At 57.5% G+C, this 19,847-nt stretch overlaps 1 protein-coding gene across 1 annotated transcript; it reads left to right on the top strand.

The window, feature by feature from the left end:
* Nucleotides 1-4,816: 4,816 nt before the first annotated feature.
* On the top strand, nt 4,817-18,464 carry LZTS1 (leucine zipper tumor suppressor 1). The gene is made up of 4 exons (XM_045535401.1): nt 4,817-4,835; nt 12,295-12,772; nt 13,670-14,473; nt 16,215-18,464. Exons 2-4 carry the CDS (start codon nt 12,428-12,430, stop codon nt 16,851-16,853), a joined length of 1,788 nt encoding a protein of 595 aa, XP_045391357.1. The 5' UTR covers nt 4,817-4,835; nt 12,295-12,427; the 3' UTR covers nt 16,854-18,464.
* Nucleotides 18,465-19,847: the final 1,383 nt, after the last annotated feature.

Below are 19,847 nucleotides of genomic sequence, written 5' to 3'. Positions count from 1 at the left end.
CCGGCTGCAGAACCCCTAAACTCTGCCCCCAGCCAGACCCTGCAGTAGCCACAGACAGCCCCCCTGGGAAATGGCCAGAATGCTGGCAAACCCTGTGGTTTTGGATCTTGCCTCAGACTCTTGGCTCGATGGTGGATAGACACAGAGAAAAGGGGACTTTTAGGACCCTTTGCCTAGCCTTGGTTGCTGGGATTTTCTAACACTGCACCCTCCTCCCTCCAACTCACAGAGTACCCTCCAGAGTGAAAAGCCACAGTTAAAGGCTCAGTTCTTAAACCATTTCTTTCTTGGGTTGTCCCGTTGAAATTAATACCAGCTTTATGTCCTTACCCGCAATCCTGGTATCCAGAATTGGGAACATCTTTAATAGTTACCGAGTGGAAAAAAAACACAAACTCCTTTTCCTCTATTCTCACACCACAACTGTCAACACTGAAGTCTCCTATGGCCCAGTGTGTGGGGTGTCCCCACCGACGAGTGACCAGTCAGTTCTGCAGCAGGTGCCAGCTGGGTGTCCCCGAGCTCAGTCCGATTCTGACCCTGTCCACCTGGAGACCATTTCAGCAGGTGATTTCTCCTGCTGCTTCTGACCAACTGGCTGTGAATTGGGGCTCCCATCACCCACTCCTTTGGTTTGATTAATTTGCTAGCACAGCTGACCAAACTCCTGTGTTTACTGGTTTATTACAAAGGGTATTACGAAGGCTATTGATAAAGAGATGTGTAGGAGGAGGCATGGAAGAAGGGGTGAGAAGCTTCCATGCCCTCCCCTGGCACTCCACCATCCAGGAACCTCCATACATTCAGTTATCCAGAAGCTCCCGAACCCCGTCCTTTCGGGTTTTTATGGAGGCTTCGTGACATAGGCTTGATCAACTCAACCCTCTGGCCATTGGTGATGAACGTCACCTTCAGCCCCCTCTCTTCCCTGGAAGTTGGAACTTTCCAATCCTGCCTTGACCCTTGACCAGCCCCCATCCTGACGCTACCCACCCCTCCAGGGGCTGCCAGCCAGCAGTCAGCCGTTAGCTGCAAAAAGACATCACTTTGGAGAGTCTAAGGATTTTAGGAGTCGTATTCCAAGAAATGGGGTCGGTAGAAGACCAAATCTGTATTTTACAATATATCACAGTTATCCATTCATTAAGCCATTGTGTCTTAAAATGAATACAACAAAACAAATCTTATCCCAGGATTGTATTATTTCTTGATAACCTGAAGGCCTCTTATACATTTTCTTTTCTTTCTTTTTCTTTCCTTTTCTTATTTTTTGGAGGTGGTGGTAACGGGAGGTAGGTAGGTGGCTACTAGCTTTACAGACTTCTCCTCCCCTTAAAATGTGCTCCAGTCCCCGAAAGCCGCCTCCACTTCTGCAGGCTCCAGGATGTCTCCTACCCGTGCTAAAGTGCACTCAACCACACACCTCCTTGCTGCTAAACCGGGACTCCTCTCAGTTCATAACAGCTCACCCCGGCATGCGACATCCCCACAGAAGAAATCAGGTCCTCGTAACCAGCAGCTGGGGTACAAGCTCTGCATTCAGCCGACATTGCTGCTTTTGTCGGGCACTGTCACCCTCCCTCCCTCTGCCCGGTCACTCCATTTACATCACGGTGGAGCCCCAGTCTGGTCCTTCCCTGTGGTCCCCCCAGCATGAGCATGTTCCATCCTTCTCCCTCCATCTCTTCTCTTCCTGCTCCTCTCCCCACCGCAGACAGACTGCCCCTCACCCTTTGGGGTTCCCTCTCCTCCCCTATCCCCTTAGATCTCTGCTCCCCACATTATGCCTGGAGCCCAGGGTCACACCCCTGAGAGGTAACCCTGTTGAGACACTACATGGCAGCTACTTTATCTTTGTTGTTGATCACATTGCTCCAGGGGGCCACTCAGGGAGGGACCAAGGGTCAGGTCAAGGGGTCACAGAGAACTAATTTAATCTTCTTTTGTACAAATCCCAACTTCCAGCCTAGGTGGGACCACCAACTTATCCCGGCTTTGCTGGGACTCTGCCTATGATTTAGTACTGACACCTCCCGTCCTAGGAATTCCCACAGTCCCAGGCAAATCAGGACAGGTGGTTGCTTCGTGCATCCCAAATTCTCTTCACAAAGTGGAGCTTGGCGTGCAGGAAAGCCCAGCACCTCCAGGAGTGCCGACTGCAGCGCACACACCCACACCTACACCCCAGCCCGTCACGTCATTCAGCTGCGATCTCCCCTCCGCGGGAGGAAGGTCCAACACCGCAGACTCCAGCACACATGCAGCCCACAAAGGTGCCACTGAGGCACGAGTGCCCACTCGGAGAAGGCTTCTCTGTCACATGCTGAGGCGGAGATTGTCACCGCTGTGCTCCGGGTGGGGGGTTAGGGATGAAGACCTTTGTGAACACCCACTGTGTAGAGTGTTTCGTGGTGTCGCAGCCAGGAAAGGGCAGCTCGCGGAACCCACGCACCATTAAATAGAAGACGATTTATGAACACAGGCCTATCCATTCATGCAACCAGCACGTGCGGAGCCTGGGGCAGGCACTGTGCTAGAAGTGGGATAAAACAGTCTTACAGTCTGCTGAGGAGCTGTGAATAAAGACGAACTGTGCTACGGTGTGACTAATGCCACGGTAACGACAGGCAGAGGGTGCCATGCAGACACACGGGAGGGCTGCATGGTGGAAGCGCCATCTCAGCGAAGTCCCAGGGGCTTGGGCGTAGGGAGCAGTGTGGGAAAACTTGGGGCAGGGGCCTCGAGAGAAACAAGAGATCTGCAGAAGCCCAGTCAGCCAGCACAGGGGGAGGGCCAAGGAGAGGCAGTGGTGCCACGTAACGTGAAGATACAGAGATAAACAAAGTCCGGGTCCTGAAGGCCTTCTCCACCATGTTAGGAAATTTGGACGTTAGTCTCTGGGCAATAGGGTATCCTTGGGAGAACTAGGAAAAGAGCAAATAACGTGTCTGCTAATATCCCAAGGGAAACATGATAGCAACTTAGACTAACAGAGACAGTGGAGTTGCAGGGAAATGCTGATTTTGAGGGAAACCAAAACGGAGATGGGACTTGATGACTGGCCAGAAACAGGTGGAGAGGGAGGGGAAGGGATCGATCGTTCCTGGCTTGGGCAGGTTTCTTGGGGGCAGGTTTCTGGCTTGCCCACGGCTGTGCTGTTCTCTGAGACTACAGAGCCCAGAAGGAAGGTTGTGTTGGGGCAGATGGATAATGGCAAGGAAGAGAGAGAGAAAGGTGAGTTCCGAGTGTGAGATGTGGGGGCCCCTCCAAGGGGAGAGCAGGCGGAGAGAGGTTTGGGCTGCAGGCACAGGTCTGAAAATCATCCCCTTGTAGATGCAGCTGGAGCCATGGGTTAGGCTTTGGCAGAGCAGGGGTAGAGGACAGGGTTCAAGGCAGCACACGGAAGAGCATCCACACTTAAGGAATGAGTGAGACAAAGGTGACGGAGAAGCAGGCAGGAGGGTAGGAGGGAAGCCAAGAGATCAGAGCATCCTGTGGGCCTAGGAAACAGTGTTCCCAAAAGGATGTAGTGAAAAAAAGATGGAATAACTGAGAGGTCAAGTTGGATAATTACTGGGAAGGTCCATTGGATTTTGCAACATCCCCGAAGAGCAGGTCTGGTGGATGAGTGGGGACAGAAACCAGCCTTCTGTGACTCAAAGAATGAGTAGAAAATGAGTGAGTGTCAATAGTGAGCATGGCCTTCTCTCTCAAGAAGCCTGGCTGGGAACAAGAGGAGAGACGACAGTTCCTGGAGGGGAGGGGACAATGGCGTTTCGGAGCTCGTCTGTTGTTGTAGAATTGGGAGACTTGTGCATGTTTCAATGCTCAGGGTCCAGAGAGTAAGAGAAAACCAGAACTCAAGGAAATAGAAGGAAGAGAACATTAGTCTTGGAGCAAGACCCCTGAGATGTCGGAGTTGACAGGGATCATGCCTTGGATGGAAGGATTCGCCTGATATGAGGACAGACTTCTATTGCATTTCACAGTGACAGGCACAGAGGAGGCAGCCGTCACTTTGATTGCAGGCTTATGAGTTCAGTGAATTGAGGGAGTTTCCTGCCAATGATTTGACTTCTCTCTGGATTGCAGAGATGAAGTTTTCTGCAGGGGACAAGGCGGCAGGCAGAGGGGGATGCAGGGCTTGGAGAGTGGCAAAGGCTTGACAGATGGGACTTGAGAAATGCGAATGGAGCAGGGAGAGCCCAGGCGAGCTGGGACATCCCCATTCCTCAGTGTGCCCACTGGAGTCCAGCTCAAAAGGAGTCTCCTAGCTAGTTGACAAAAGCACGAGACCTCACAATGCAGAGTCTCCCAAGCACACGAGGGAGGGAGACGGCATGATGGGACACGTGCTGCTGACATGCACTGGGAGGTGACACTCAGAGGTGCCCACCCTGCCAGGTACATGGAGCCAGGCCAGGCCCTGCCTTTACCCTGCTTGCCCATGGCGAGGCTGTGTGAGGATAAGGATGATCTCACGGGTCAGAAGTCCTGAGTTCTAGAACCAGCTCTTCCAGCTGGGACCTCTGGAACTCTGTGTCCCAAATGGTGCCCATAACACCTGTCCAGTGTTATTGTGAGGACAGATAAGGACACAGTGTGAAGGTACATGGAGTACAAGGTGCTACCATGCTCTAAGTATCACTGAACACACATGGCAAGACATCCATTTCACTGGGGCCCATACTTCCTCATTTCTTCCTGGTTTCTTGTCGTCAGCAGAATGCTGAGTGGTTGAGGGGAAGTGCAAGGGGCCAGGTGACACCAGATCTTCCTCCTGACATCCTCATGCCTGGCCTGGCCCACACAGGAAGAAACACGGCTGATATATGGTATGTATAGTAAAGTGACCATACATCCCAGTTTACGTCTGTTGTCCTGGTATAATTAACACTAGCGCCCCCTTAAAAATGTCCAAATTATCTGGCCACCCTACCGACAGCCCATGCCATGTTCCCAGCATCTGTGTCCCTGGGAAAGCTCATGTTTGCAAGTCAGTGGCTTCGGTTGTGCACAGAGAGCACCGGGTCTGGCTGGCAGGTTAGCTGAGTACCATGGTGATGCCATTGACATCTTCACCTTCTGGTTATCTCTCCTCCCGTCATGGGTGACAATAAGTGGGTGCTCAGGGGTGCCCTTGAAGGAGTCTGTGTGCGAGGGGGTTAGGGCCAGGCTCCCTTGCCCTGGCTTTGCATTTTGAGAGGACAGCTCAGCCTGAGAAGGACCTAGAAGGTTTTTGAAGTCTTTGTAACATTACCAGGCAGGGGCACTAGCTTATACCCCCAGCCAAGCTCCGACGTGTCGAGAGCTTCCTTGACACTCTGGAAGGGCTGAGTACCCTGAGTCCACACTCACCTCCAGTGTCAGCAGCCCCAGGTGGCTACCTAGGAAGAAGGAAGGAAGGAAGGGAAGGAGGGAGGGAGGGAGGGAGGGAGTTTTCTTCTCTTACTGAGGGCAGCTAAGATTTCCCTGAGGTTTCCTACCCAGGGCCTGGGTAGATGGGAAGGTTGAGGGGATGTGGGGTGGAGGTAGGAATTATTCAGATAAAATGTAATGAAAATGCACATTCAACTCAAATTCGCAAGGGCCTACCCAGCATTTCCTCAGACTATAAGACAAGGTCTCTACCCTCAAGGAGCTGTAATGGCAATTCATGTCAGACTATGATGCGCACAGTGACAGGGATACAAAGACAGTACAGCACAGAGGGTCTCACGCTGTAGCCTGTGTCGGAAGCCTCTGGAGGCCCCGTTAAGACCCAGGTGGCTGGGCCTCGGTGGTGTGTCTTGGCAGGGGCTGGGAAGGCACATGTCTGACAAGGTCCCTCCCTGGCAAAGCTGCTACTGCCGGCCTGAGGGCCAGACTCCGAGAGCCGTTGCCAAGGAGGACCTAGAGAGCGACATGCCTTGAATTCACCCGGGCATCTCTGCAGAGGAGGTGGCATTGGACGTGGGCCTTGAAAGATGGATACCACGTGAGGACAGCGAGTGCTTGCTGGGGGTTACTGTGTGCCGGGCGGGAGTGGCAGCGTGTTTTGCATGCACTGTTCCCGGAATCCTCATGCAAATTCGATGACGTGGATACTGTTATTGTTCACAAAGGCACTGGGGCACTGGGTGACCAGCTCAAAATAGTGTTGAAGGGGACATGGGCACAGATGTTGCTGAGGTTCTTTAAGCAACTCCATCTGGAAGTCCCCTCCTCCTGCCCAAATCTCAGCTTCTGCTCTGAGCTGTCCAGTAGCCACTGTGTCCCCACCCCTCCTCCTCCCCCAGACCACAGGCTGTGGATTCTCATGGTCTGGGGTTTGATTGCTGAGCAGGGCATAGGCCTGGCATTGCCTTCTGCAGACCCCGTCAAGGAAGGCGACGTGGAGGGAGAGGCGCTTTCTCGCCTTCCCCTGCACCTGCAAAGCAGCCCCGGGTCTGGGGAGGTCATTCCCAGCAGAGGGAAGAGCGGGTGCACCGAGAGGCCAGGATGGCACTTTGGGGAACCACAGACATTCAGCAGCGCTGGGGCCGGAAGTGCAAGGAAGTTCAGGAGCAGAGCTGCAGTGACTCACATGTCCTGGCATCTCCACGTGGCTCTTGAGAGCTTCCATATCTGCCTCTGGCCCTGCCACTGGTAACCCTCACCAAGAAGGCTCTCAGGGACTTGGTTGGCAGCTGGGGGACAGCCCTGCTGGAGCCCTGGGCCTCTGACAAGAGGTTGATTATCCCGCTGTCGTGGGCTGTGCAGTCGCTGGACGTCCAGCAGAGGCTCCGAGGCTCCTGCGCTGGATGTGAGCCCGGCAGGAGGCGGCAGGGAGGTTGGGAAATCAGGGCAGAGGTGACACAGGAGTCAGAATTCCTCAGCCAGACACTTCAAAGGGTGCTGAGAGAGGTTTGACTCGGGACGGGTAGAGACTCGTCGGGGGCGGTCTGCTGCTTCCTGGCGTGTGCACACAGACTCCGGCAGACAGCCCCAAGCCACTGAGCACCCGGAAGCACACTCGGGTGCACACAGACGGCAACCACCACCCAAAGCCACCCTCCCTAAAGGACCACGCTGAACTCTTCACACCACGCCGGGTCACCCCCAGCACCCGGAGTCGGGATCTGTGCTGTGCCGTCTGCCAGGACTTCCTTGATCCCAACCCGTTTCCTCAGTCTGAAATCTACCAAGTCTCCCCACACCACCTGCCCGCACCCCTGCACACACACACTGGACACACTCGGTGGGTATAAAAGGAGAGCCGGGTCATGGGAGGATGGGAGGTGGGGTGAGGCGGTGGGAAGGAGCCCTGTATTGTGTGTCCCCCCCACTTCTCCCACCCTCCCACATCTGCCCACCTCCTGGAGGAGTCTGTGCCTTTTGTCTGCCCAAAGCAGAGCCCTCCCAGGGGTCTTGCAGGTGTCAGGGGGCTTTCCACTCTGCTTCTCCCCACTCTGTCATGCCACCTCCATCCCTTGTCACACCCTTGCCCCACCCAAACTTGTGTGCTCCAATGTGCCACTGATTTTCCATGGAAAGACAGCCCTCATCACTCATCGCCAGACCCTGTTTACGGCTGGTGATGTCACCGAAGTCTCGGGCTGCTGGGGTGCAGGGTGGGGGACTTGGCTTGATCTTTGGTCTGACCGAAGTATTTTTAAAGCACTGCCTCTCAGCACAGAGAGATTCCCACTCCACCCTCCTCCTCCCTGCTCTATTGTTCAAGTAAGATGTCAGTGGGCAGAGCTCTGGGGAGGGCGCCAGGAGGCCAGGTTTCCAACCCCGGCTCTGTTCCTGCCTTGCCGTGTGGCCTTGCGCAAGTCACCCAACCTCTGGAGCGCTGAAAGCATCTCTGGCCTTAAAAGCTTTTCTCCGTTCTATTGTTCCCTCTGCGATCTGGCACCAACTACCTGGGACTCCTGGCCCTGCCCTCCCAGGAAGGGCCTCTGGCACAGGTGGAGTGCCACGGTAGTGGCCTCTGCAGTGCCACTGAAGGGGCCCGAGCGCCCTCTCCCTTCTCGAGGGTGCACCGTGGCCAGGAGCCTGCCTTGCCAGTCCGCTCCCTGCCTCCTGGGATGGGCCGGAGAGTTAGCCCACCTGTCGCCTTTCCTTCTGATGGAGGAGCCTGGTCTGGGGAGTGAACGGGACCACAGTGTGGAGCTGGGGACAGTGAAGGAAGGTCAAAATTTGGGAAAGCGGGCTCCACAAAGGCAACCCACAGAGTCAGAGATCCTGAGGGAACCTGAGATCTCTCCGTCCCATTGGCGACGTTGGGTTGTCTGATGAGCCAAAGGCCAATCAGGTACCAACTTTGGTACCCGGGCCAGGGAGCTAACAGCGAGTCCCCACTCCCCTTCCCCACACCCAGGCTGCCACGGCTCACTTTTCACAGGCTCTTCCCTACTGAACCTGAACTTGGCCTCCCAGGCAAGTTCAGGCAGCCCCCAATTTGGTAAGTAGGTAGAGCTTATATTTCAGTCCCTGTCCAAGGCCTCGTTGGTTCTGACCATCCACCACTCAGACTTGGAATTCACCTTCCAGGAGGTCTTAGTCCTCACTCTGTGTTCTGAGGGGTTGGCAGGCAAGGGGGCCACTGCCCCCGACATTCCGGCCTCCCAAGTTTTATCTGGTCCTGCATTTGTTAAGTCTGTCTGTCCAAGTGACGGAGTCTAGCCAGATACCCAGCCCTCCTCTGGAGATCTCCCCCACTCCCCCACTTCGGACCTGAGTCACAGGTCTTTGGAAACGGCTCCCTTCATTGGGCACTGCCCAGCTCGCTGGGGCCCCGTGCCTGGTGGTGCCCAAGCCACAAATGCAGATGAGCCTGACTCCTGCACAAACAGCAGCAGGGTTACATTTGCATGAGCTTTGCATGTAACTGTGGCTTTATTTTTGGAAGGGGGAAGGGCAGGTTGGGATTGGTGGGTAATCTTGTTCCCGGGGAGAAATGTCAATCAGCGCTGCTAAGACAGGAGCTGCCCACCGGGATGGAGGAAGGTTCAGTGCAGCGCAGCGACAACCGCACACAAAAGGCTGCCAGGCAGAGTGGCTTTTGATTCCTCCCGAGCAGTGGGAAGCGGAATTGCTTCCGATTGTTCACCCCGATGGAATGACTCAGCCTGCCAGCGATTTCCCTTTCACTTTCTGCCTTTCCACGGAATCCAAGTGCACTTAATTGAGAGCTGCGTGGGCTTCTGCTCCCAGCCCACCAGCAAGCCGCTCCCCCTTGCACCTCAGCCCCAGCCTCTCCTCACACCGCCCACGCCCCCCACTCCTCCCTCCTCCCTTCTCACCTCTTTCCCATTCATCCGTTCACTCGGAAAATATGGATTGAGCCCTGCACATGCAGCCCTGCAGGCTCCAGAGGTTTGCAGATGGGCTGAGATGATTAACTAGTTCAAAGGCTCGCCCCTGCCCCAGCCCTGGCCCCGACGACCCTTCCCCCCTCATCTAGAGGAGCAAACCGGGAGGAATTCCAGATAAGGGAAGCAGTGTGTACCGGGGCGGGGCAGAGGGGGAGTCAGGGAGTCGCCATAAAAGGGGGATCAATTAGCCCTGGACACGTGCCCCATTCAGCCCCAGAGGGAGCTCTGCTGGGGAGCTGGCAGGCCGCCCACCAGTCTGGTGCAGCCAGGGGCCCCCAGCCCCAGCCAGCAGATGCCTGGGGATGTCTCTCTCGGCTCTGCAAGCCCCAGCTGCCCTCCTGGAGGCAGAGAGGCAGGTCTGGTGCCACTGGGAGATTAGGGGGGAGGGGAGTTTTTCCTAAAGCACCTGCCCTTTTTTTTTAAGAGACAAACTCTCTCTGTCACCCAGGCTGGAGTACAGTGGCACAATCACAGCTCACTGAAGCTTCCAACCCCTGGGTTACCAAGTAGCTGGGACTACCAGCATGTGCCCAGATAATTTTTAAATCTTTTTTGTAGAGACAGGGTCTCACTATGTTGTCCAGGCTGGTCTCAAACTCCTGGGCTCAAGCGATCCTCCCGCCTCAGCCTCCCAAAGTGCTGGGATTACTGCTGTAAGCCACTGCGCCTGGCCAGGACCTGCTCTTTTCATTTCAAGACATGGGAGGACCTAGTTCTAGCATCTTTCCACAGTGCTTTATAATTTCACAAGCACTTTGGCTTCAATTCATACAGTGTGTACTGTCCTTCTCACCGTGGCCAGGCATTTTTATTAAATATACATGAGATCCCATTTAACCCTGGCAATAGCTGTGATTTGGTATCAACTGCGCTTATCTGACACTGAAGGAAATAGAGGTGCTGAAAGGTTGAATCTTATGCCAGATGACAAAACAAATCGGTCAATCTGGGATCCTTTGCCGAGGGCCTGATGTGATAACGCAGGTAGAGTGTGCGCCGGGTCTGGGGTCTGATGAACGACACCTAATGGTTCCCTCCTGTGGACCTCCAACCCTGCCAGCCACAGGTAGCAGCCCGCGGGGCCCAGAATGTGAAATGATTGTCCCAGAGCAGGAGTGAGGCAGAACCAGAATGAGAACTTGGGTTCCTCGACTTCCCGCCTAGCGCCTCTCATACCCGGCTGCCCACAAACGACAGCACGAGCCGGGTTGGAGCACCATGCAGACAGAGAAGCAGGAGGAAAGAGCACAGGACAATGCCAGAAACAAGGGGACCCGACAGCCTAGACAGCGTCTTCCACCAGGGTGTCTGCAAGGTGGGGCAGACGAAGGAGTAAGAACTTTCAGCTCTTTCTATGTGAAAGAAAAAAATTAAAAACCACACATGTGCTGGGGGCAGAGGGCGACTGGCCCTAACTCAGTGAAATCCTGAGTCTTGCATTTTGAGTTAGGTTAGTGCTGCCTTTTAAACTTGTCTTATTGAAGTGTGCGTAGCTGTCCTGTCTCTCAACCAGATCCTTGGAAACAGAAACTCTGCCTTTGTGTCTTTTTCTTGGTCTAAAACTTTGAGCAGAGCCACTTGTTGAGGAAGAAGGTAAATGTACTCCCCCCCTGGGCGACCAGTTGACTCAAAGTCTAAGTGACAAACATTTGGGTGGAAATGAGATTTGGAGTTAGTTGTATAGGCTTGGCTTTGGCATCTGCATATGGCGAGACTTCCGTTTAAGCCCCACCAGTCCCCATACCCCTCTCGTCCCTGCACTCGCTCTGCGGTGATTCCACGTGGTCGAGGCTGACTTCCACACATGCGCAACTTTGCCACGCGAGTCTGCAGCTCTGCAGCTGCCCACACTCCCCGCTGCCTACTCCCCACCACTCCCGGGGTGCCTAACAGGCTTTGCCAGCGGAATGTCTTCCACCAAACACCCATTCTCCACCCCCTCCTCACCCTAAACCGGCTCCTCCTGTGGTCTTTTGCTTCTCAATAAATGTGGCAACTTTCTGCTTCTAGTTGCTTGGATGAAAACCCTGGAGTCATCCCTGATGCCTCTCTCTCTCTCTCTCTCTTTCTCTCTCTCCCACTCCCCATATCCAATCCTTTAGCAAATCCTATCAGCTGCACCTTAAATTACATCTAAAACTTGCTGCACAGCTTTACCGTGGGCCAGCTCTGTTAGTCACTCGCCTAGCCGGCCCACCGCTTCCGCCTGGCCCCTCTGCAGCTTGTCCACCCGGCAGCCAGGGTGACCTTCCCCGGCCTAAGGCAGATGAAGGTGTCACTGCTCGTAGCCCTCCAGGGGTCTTTATCTCACACAGGGCAAAGCTGAAGCCCTTGCAGCCGCCCGGGCTCCTTGCATCTGGCACCTGCTAGCGCCCACCTTGCTAAGGATTCTTCAGCCAGGCTGGTCCCTGTCTGGTCTCACACCCAAGCCCCCTCTGCCTCGGGGACTCCAGGGCTTTTGTACTTGGGGCTGCTCCTGGTAATCTCTCTCCCCCAGATGTCCATGTGAGCTTGAGGTCTCTTAAATGCTACCTTACCAGAGAGGCCTCCTTGCATGAAACGACCACCTCCCAGAATTCTGTCCTACTGTCCCTGCTCTGGCTTCCCCAGGGCACATGCATCGCACGCTGCGGTGGACACTGATTTGTTATGGCCTGTGCGCACCACACAGGACCTAAGTCCCAGGTGTGCAGAGGTTGTGACTGTGTGAGTCACTGCTGGATCCGCAGTGCTTAGAACAGAGCCTCGCGTAAATGAGTTCTCAGGTTTATTGAATTAATGGACAAGGGAAGAATGAACCGAGCGCCCAGGAGTGGGGACAGTTGGGCTCCCGACGTGCATTTCTCTACTGCCCAGATCAGGCAGTTGGAATAACTACTCCTTAATCACCCTCGAGGACAGTGCAGTGACTGTCCCCGTCCCAGGCTGACTTCTCTCTTGTGTCTCCTTCCAGGCCCATGGCTCTCCCAGGCTCTGTGAGGTTCTTGCTATGACCGCAGTCCCCTCGCGGAGCCAGGACCGCTCCCTGCCGCTGCAGCCTCTCCAGGCGCCCGCCCAGCCCGGCCCTTCCTCCGCCCCGAGCCACCATGGGCAGCGTCAGCAGCCTCATCTCCGGCCACGGCTTCCACAGCAAGCACTGCCGGGCGTCGCAGTACAAGCTGCGCAAGTCCTCCCACCTCAAGAAGCTCAACCGCTATTCCGACGGGCTGCTGAAGTTTGGCTTCTCCCAGGACTCGGGTCATGGCAAGTCTAGCTCCAAAATGGGCAAGAGCGAAGACTTCTTCTACATCAAGGTCAGCCAGAAGGCGCGGGGCTCCCACCGCCCAGACTACACGGCGCTGTCCAGTGGGGACCTCGGGGGCCAGGCCGGGGTGGACTTTGACCCATCCACCCCACCCAAGCTCCTGCCCTTCTCCAATCAGCTAGACATGGTAAGCGGGGACCCGCTGGCGGGGGCGGGTGGGGCAGAAAGGCAGGAGAGAACGAACGGGGGGTGGGCAACATAAGGGACAGGGGGAGTGGTGACCTGAATGTTTAGACTCCCGGAGGACCGAGCAGAAGGACAAGGGCCCAGAAGCATCTTTGGCTGATTACGGGCTGGGGTTTTGTTATCGTCTGTTCAGCACCGATGAGGGCAAAAGAGTCCTGCGTGCTCCAAAGTCCAGCCCTCATGCCAGCTCAAGCCCGCTGGGTCCCACCAGTGGAGACTGAAAACGACTGTCCTATTCAGTCCCTGCCCCTGCCCTGGGGGAATGAACCCACCGCTTTGATTTACTAGGAAAGGGCCCCCTATGTTTGCATAGAGCTTTCAGCTTTGCAGACTAAAAGGCCTGTAAACTGCAAGGCCCTCTACCAATGAAAATCAGGCTTTTAAAGAAGAATTGTTATTCCAAGTGACCCTCGCAGCCCCACAGCCCTGTGAGGAGGCCGAGGTCAGTGTTTCCCCTCCGGGCTAATGGGAGAGGCAGCGGAGGTAAAGAGGGGTCACCTATACTAGGACAACAAGCTGGTCCAGCCTAACGCCCTAACCCACAGCACAGAGACCCAGGAGGGCTGGGACAAGCTGGTGGCAGGTTGCTATTTCCTAGAACAAGGGGCCCAGGTCATCATTTAAGGATGTCCCCCAGGGACAGAGGATTTTCTCTTTCTTGAGGGAGATTCGCCACATTTGGCTGCTTCAGAGAAACACGCGACATCTGCTGTGGCTACCGACCAGGCCGGGTGCCACAGGGGCTCCTGGCCGAGGCAGGCACTTGCACCCACAGGGAAGGGCAGGTGGGATGGGCGCGCTGGAGGCTGAGGGTCACTCCGGTCCTTTCCCTCCCCAGGGCTCTGAGAAGGGCGCGGCGAGGCCCACAGCCTTCAAGCCCGTGCTGCCGCGGTCAGGGACCACCCTGCACTCGTCCCCCGAGAGCGCCAGCCACCAGCTGCACCCCGCCCCTCCGGACAAGCCCAGGGAGCAGGAGCTGAAGCCCGGCCTGTGCTCCGGGGCGCTGTCCGACTCCGGCCGCAACTCCATGTCCAGCCTGCCCACGCACAGCACCAGCAGCAGCTACCAGCTGGACCCGCTGGTCACCCCCGTGGGGCCCACCAGCCGTTTTGGAGGCTCGGCCCACAACATCACCCAGGGCATCGTCCTCCAGGACAGCAACATGATGAGCCTGAAGGCCCTGTCCTTCTCCGACGGCGGGAGCAAGCTGGGCCACGCGAGCAAGGCGGACAAGGGCCCCGCGTGCGTCCGCTCCCCCATCTCCACGGACGAGTGCACCATCCAGGAGCTGGAGCAGAAGCTGCTGGAGAGGGAGGGCGCGCTACAGAAGCTGCAGCGCAGCTTCGAGGAGAAGGAGCTCGCCGCCGCCGGCCAGGCCTACGAGGAGCGGCTGTGGCGCTGCCGGGAGGAGCTGGAGGGCGCGGAGCCCAGGTGCGGGAAGCTGAAGCAGGCCTCACAGAAGAGCCAGCGCGCGCAGCAGGTGCTGCACCTGCAGGTGCTGCAGCTGCAGCAGGAGAAGCGGCAGCTGCGGCAGGAGCTCGAGAGCCTCATGAAGGAGCAGGACCTGCTGGAGACCAAGCTCCGGTCCTACGAGAGGGAGAAGACCAGCTTCGGCCCCGCGCTGGAGGAGACCCAGTGGGAGGTGAGGCCGTGCGGGGCTCGTGGGCCGGGGCGGTCGGGGGTTTGGCGACAATCCCCCCCTCTCCTCCTGGTGCCGGCCAATAGTGCGCTAACCCCAACCGCACAGGGGGCTAAAGTGCCGGCTTTACCACCCAAAGAAGGGGCTCCGGTAAACCGTTTTGGGGAAGCACTTAGCTCTGAGCTTCCTACTCTCCCCACCGCATCCTCGTGGCCCCCAGACTTGAACTTCCTAACCCGGTCACTGGCTGGGAAGCCGGAACCCAGGCCCAGCCTCACTGCATCTGCCCACGGAGGTACCAAAGCAGCACCGGCAGTGCCTGAGTCCGCGCAAGCCCAAGGCCCCGAGAGAGCATAAAATTTATTAGCTGCTTTCAAGGGAAGGGATCCCACCCACCATTAAGTGTTGTCACAGCAGACCCCACGCCCGCCACGGCCTCGGCCATGCCCGAGATGCATAGTGCCTGCTGGCGTTAGGCACCCAGCCTCGCCTGTCAACCTAGAGCTGAGCTGGACATGGCTGTGACCTTGTTCCCAGGTTGTCCAGTCAGGCTATATAGTAAAATGATCAATAATACTAATTTATAGTGACACATATGTTGTTATAAACATAATAATGTAGAGAGTGTTTATTAAGTGCCAAGCCCTAGGTTCTCTCCTCTATTCCCTACAATAGCCCAGTGAAGTAGGTACTATTACTAATCCTCAATGTACAGGTAGGGAGACTGAGGCACAGAGAGGTTATGATGGAAACAGCTAGTTCAGAGACTAGTCCAGGGTCTGAGATATATATTAGGTATCGGAGTCAGGGTTTGCTCCTAATGGTGTGACCGCTGCCCCGCACTGCCACCATGCTGACACGTCCAGGATCACCCAGGTCGGAAGTGGTTGAGCTGGGACTCAAAGCCAAGTCCACACCTCGACCATCATGAAATGAATATGGACTTGACCTTGGAAAGATATACCTGGTCCCAACCGAGCATCAAGGGTGGGGCTGAATCTTCTCTGGGATGGGCAGTGTTCCTCGGAGAGCCAGGGGGAAAGTGAGGAAATGTCAAGGAGGCTTCCAGTCTTGTTCCAGGAGGGCCTTCTGTAGGGCCTGGAGACACAGCCAGCCAGACTGGCCCAGGCCTGTGACCCCACATGGCCAAGACCCCAGAGACACAGGGTCTGATCAATGGCTTTGGTTCTCATCATTGCTCTTGGCCCAGTTTTGGTGGGGACAGGAGTAGAATTGGTGATGGAGGGGCTGGGGCAGAACTCACCGGCCTGTCACTGGGCAGGTAGATGCTGGGCTCTGTCTCGGAGCCAGCGAGGTGCCCATCACCGGGGCATGGCAGTGGGTGCAGGACATAGTCTTCGGGCCTCAGCAGAGAGGGGAGAGGAGGGCCGGGTGTGTGCAGGGGTGAGGTTTGGGGGTGTGGACACAGCATGGATGGTAGAAATCTGGCCAGCACAGATGTCAGTACCATCGGTGTTCAGGGTGGGTGACAGAGCTGCCGGCAGTGGGCAGATGCAACCGGCAATCGGGGATTTGCACAGGCTGCGGCTGGTGCCGTGAGTGGGTGCGCACTGGGATCTGGACCCGAAGTGGGGGTGAGGGAGGCACGTAGACAGACCAAGCCGGACGCAAGCACGAAAGGACCCTCAAAGAGGGGCTTGGCTTCCACAGCCCTCCGGCCCACCGTGCCTGGGTGAGGACATTCACCTCTCGGCGCTCTGTCTCCCTCCCCCGTCCCCGGCAGGTGTGCCAGAAGTCGGGGGAGATCTCCCTCCTGAAGCAGCAGCTGAAGGAGTCCCAGACGGAGGTGAACGCCAAGGCGGGCGAGATCCTGGGCCTGAGGGCGCAGCTGAAGGACACGCGGGGCAAGCTGGACGGCCTGGAGCAGAAGACGCAGGACCTGGAGGGAGCCCTGCGCACCAAGGGGCTGGAGCTGGAGGTGTGCGAGAACGAGCTGCAGCGCAAGAAGAACGAGGCGGAGCTGCTGCGGGAGAAGGTGAGCCTGCTGGAGCAGGAGCTGCTGGAGCTGCGGGCCCAGGCCGCCGTGTCCCGCGACGCGCCCGCCGCCTTCCCGGAGGACATCCCCGCGCTGCAGCGGGAGCTGGAGCGGCTGCGGGCGGAGCTGCGGGAGGAGCGGCAAGGCCACGACCAGATGTCCTCGGGCTTCCAGCACGAGCGGCTGGTGTGGAAGGAGGAGAAGGAGAAGGTGATCCAGTACCAGAAGCAGCTGCAGCAGAGCTACCTGGCCATGTACCAGCGCAACCAGCGGCTGGAGAAGGCGCTGCAGCAGCTGGCCCGCGGCGACGGGGCCGGGGAGCCCCTGGAGATTGACCTGGAAGGGGCTGACATCCCCTACGAGGACATCATAGCCACCGAGATCTGAGAGGCCGCCTCGGGGAGTGAGGCCTGGGGACCCGGCCCTGGGAGGCAGGGGCTGAGCCCGTTCGAGGAGGGCTCCCCTCCCCAGCGCCCCGGCTCAGTGGCTGCGGCCCCTCTGAAAGAAGCCACCCCTGGGGCACAGGCCCAGGGCCCTGAGTGTTGGGCAGGGTTGCAGGATGGCCTTCTGTCCCGTGTCTGATGTCCCAGCGCTCACCAACCCTGCAGCCTGCCGGACCTCGGGCTCGGACTCCTGTGGCTGTCCCAAAGGATGGGTCCAGGGATCCCCGTGCTTTGGTAAAGGGCTCCCTAAACCTGCCTTTGTTCAGAACAGTCAGAGAGACACCCCCCCCACCAGGGAAGGTGGCCACTGCCCTGAAGGCCACACGGCCACGCCAAGAATGAAGATCCCTTTCACCTCTCATCCCAAGCCCCTTCTCCCCGTGGACGCACCGGAATGCCTTGGGAATAGAAAGAAGCCATTTGTGACCAGAAGCCTTGGAGCCTGACCCGTCAGGACCTGAGCTGCTTTTCCTCTGGCCTCAGAGAGAGGGTTGGGAGGGGCTGTGGGGAGCCTGGCCCAGCACCTCTGGGGCTGTCCCAACCCCAGCCAGCCACAGAAAGGAGGGGACAGCTGGGCAGACCCGGCCAGACCCACAGGAGGTCAGAGGGAGAAGCAAAGTCATGTCAGCCAGGGGCAGGTGGGACCAGCCAGAGCCTGGGGCCCCGCGCTGCCTGCTGGTCCCCACTAACCAGAGCTGAGCAGCCTCGGGGCAGCTGGTGGCCTTTGGCCTCAGTGCCCACCCTTCCAAAAGCCATAGACACTGAGGCCCGGGGGTGGGCTCTGGGAAGAGAAGGTTGAGGTCACCGTGACACAGAGGGGGTGGCTTTCCAGTCGTCCCAGGGGAGTCCCCGGATCCCTCCCACTGGGGCTAGAGGCAGCGGTTTCCCCACCTGGTTTGGAGTTGGCCGGTGGCTACTCTGGAATGTTATTTCCTTCCCCCAAATCAAGGTTTTCCTTGGATGCAGAATAACCCGTATGCACTGAGGTGGCGCATGTGTGATCTGGGCGTCCCCCTCCTTTGCCTGTGGCCAGATGCAGTGGGTGACCTCTCCCCTCCGCACCTTCAGTGCCAAGTTCTGGGTCTTCACGGGTCAGGACGGGTCCCCAGAGTGCCCGTGGGCCAGAGCCCCGGGCAGGGAGAAAAGGTGCACGCAGCAGTACGCACGGCCCCGGGCCACCACTGTCCTGTCCTCTCTCCCCTGGAGCCCCCCGGCACCCCCAGACTGTAAAGGATCCCGACGGCAGCAGTGTTTCTCAGGGGCCCGGGCACTGCCCGGGGAAGGCCGCGGTTTCTCTCTTGAAGATGTGCAGAGCTGGAGGTGGGGGGAGAAAGGTAGACAAGGTAGAGTTTTGGAGTTGCTTGGTTCAGGGAATTTTCTCTTTTTCTTTCTTCTTCTTCTTCTTCTTCTTTTTCCTTTCTTGTCTTTTCAGAGGCAAGCCAGACCCAGCAGGCTGTTCTCTGTTCTATATTTGACTCTAGCCACAGCTGCTGTTCTTAGGACAGACAGCCCTGCTGGATCCTGCGCCTCCCGCCTGCCTGCTGAGCCGGGAGACAGTCTGAGGCCATCCCCAGTCCTGCCTCCCCAGCGCGGGGGGTGGCAGGAGGGGGCCGCTTCCCTTCTTGCCCTCCACCCCTCAGGGGGCCCCACAGTCCTTCCCTGCGTGGGGGCTGAGGGCAGGGCCACCTTCCCTGTGGTCGGCTCCGCCGTCTGGTCCCCGGGCTAAGCCCTGCCAGTCCTCCTGTCCGCAAATGACAGAGGAGGGTTTCTGGAATTTCAAACCATGGCTCTTAGTCACAGGCTGGATTTAAACCTGGAATCCACAGGCCAGAAGCCCCTCCCTGTACACGGGCCACTGCTCAGACCCCAAGTCAAAGACGTCCCATTCTCGCCCCATATTCCCGCCAGCCTGTGCCTTGTTGGAGTCCTTCCCCCGTGAGTTTGCCCCCCGGAGAGAGAGAAAGGGGCTGGCTGCCCCTCCCCAGAGCCTGTGTGTCACTGTGGGGTGACGGTACCTCCACCCGCAAGGGACAGCATTCTTCGAGTCTCTGTGACCCTGCCCCAGGCCCTCCCTGGGATGTCTGCCCAGGCCCTGACCAACATCCCAGATGGCAGATGGCCCCGGGGTGGCCCAAGGTGGCTCCAGAATGCAAGTGTCCTGTTTCCCAGTAACCTCACCCTCCTGTGGGTTTTCCTCCCTTGCCCATCCAAAAGCATCCTCACTATTCTTGGACCACGCCAGACTCCGCCTCTCTGGAAGGAGGCTGTGAACAGCGGGGGCCCCAGGCCACAGTGGGTTCACTGCCCTTCCCTCTGGGCGCTCCAGCTGGCACGCCTGCCCACTCAGCTCCCCAAAGGATGCCTGGCCTGAAGATGCTCCGGCTGTCTGCAAAGAGAAAGCGTCATTCAGCACCACCTCACCCAGGAGGGGACTCTGCCTCTGGGCCTTGGAATGACCAGGCTGTCACGGGGCACCCTCAGGGGCAAATGCCAGGTGCCAGGTGCACTCGGCCCCTACGGTCACCAAGCTCATATGGGGCTGGGAGTGGGGGCATCTCCCTGAGACACGCTCACAGAGCCTCTTGTCGCCGGCACCAGCCTGGACCATCTTGTAGGTGAGAGAGTTGCCCCAGCGTGAGCCAGGCTGGCTGTCGGGGAGTGGCTTTGGGAGAAGCGTGTCCCTGTGGGCCCTGAGTTCTCACCTGGTGCTGCCAGGACAGGAGGCTGTGCCACCCGGGCCAGTGGGCCTGGTCTCCTCACCTGTGTGCAGGTGGCCCTCGCGCTGTGCCTGCTGGGAAAGCTGGAACCCTCGGCAGAGGCGAGCTCTGGAGGGACTGGCATTTGGAAGAAGATGTACATAGTTATTTTTCTCTTTGTTGTTTCTTGTTTGGCTTGGTTTGCTTTTGATGGCTTCATTCGATTTTATTTTTGACGTCAC

Source organism: Lemur catta, chromosome 22 (assembly GCF_020740605.2).
Source record: "Lemur catta isolate mLemCat1 chromosome 22, mLemCat1.pri, whole genome shotgun sequence".
NCBI lineage: Eukaryota > Metazoa > Chordata > Mammalia > Primates > Lemuridae > Lemur > Lemur catta.
This window is presented reverse-complemented; position numbering and strand designations above follow the sequence as displayed.

Coding starts and splice junctions, on each gene's coding strand:
- LZTS1 (XM_045535401.1), top strand. CDS start 12,428: ATGGGCAGCGTCAGCAGCCTCATCTCCGGCCACGGCTTCCACAGCAAG. Junction 12,773..13,669: donor TCTCCAATCAGCTAGACATG/GTAAGCGGGGAC, acceptor TTCCCTCCCCAG/GGCTCTGAGAAGGGCGCGGC. Junction 14,474..16,214: donor TGGAGGAGACCCAGTGGGAG/GTGAGGCCGTGC, acceptor CGTCCCCGGCAG/GTGTGCCAGAAGTCGGGGGA.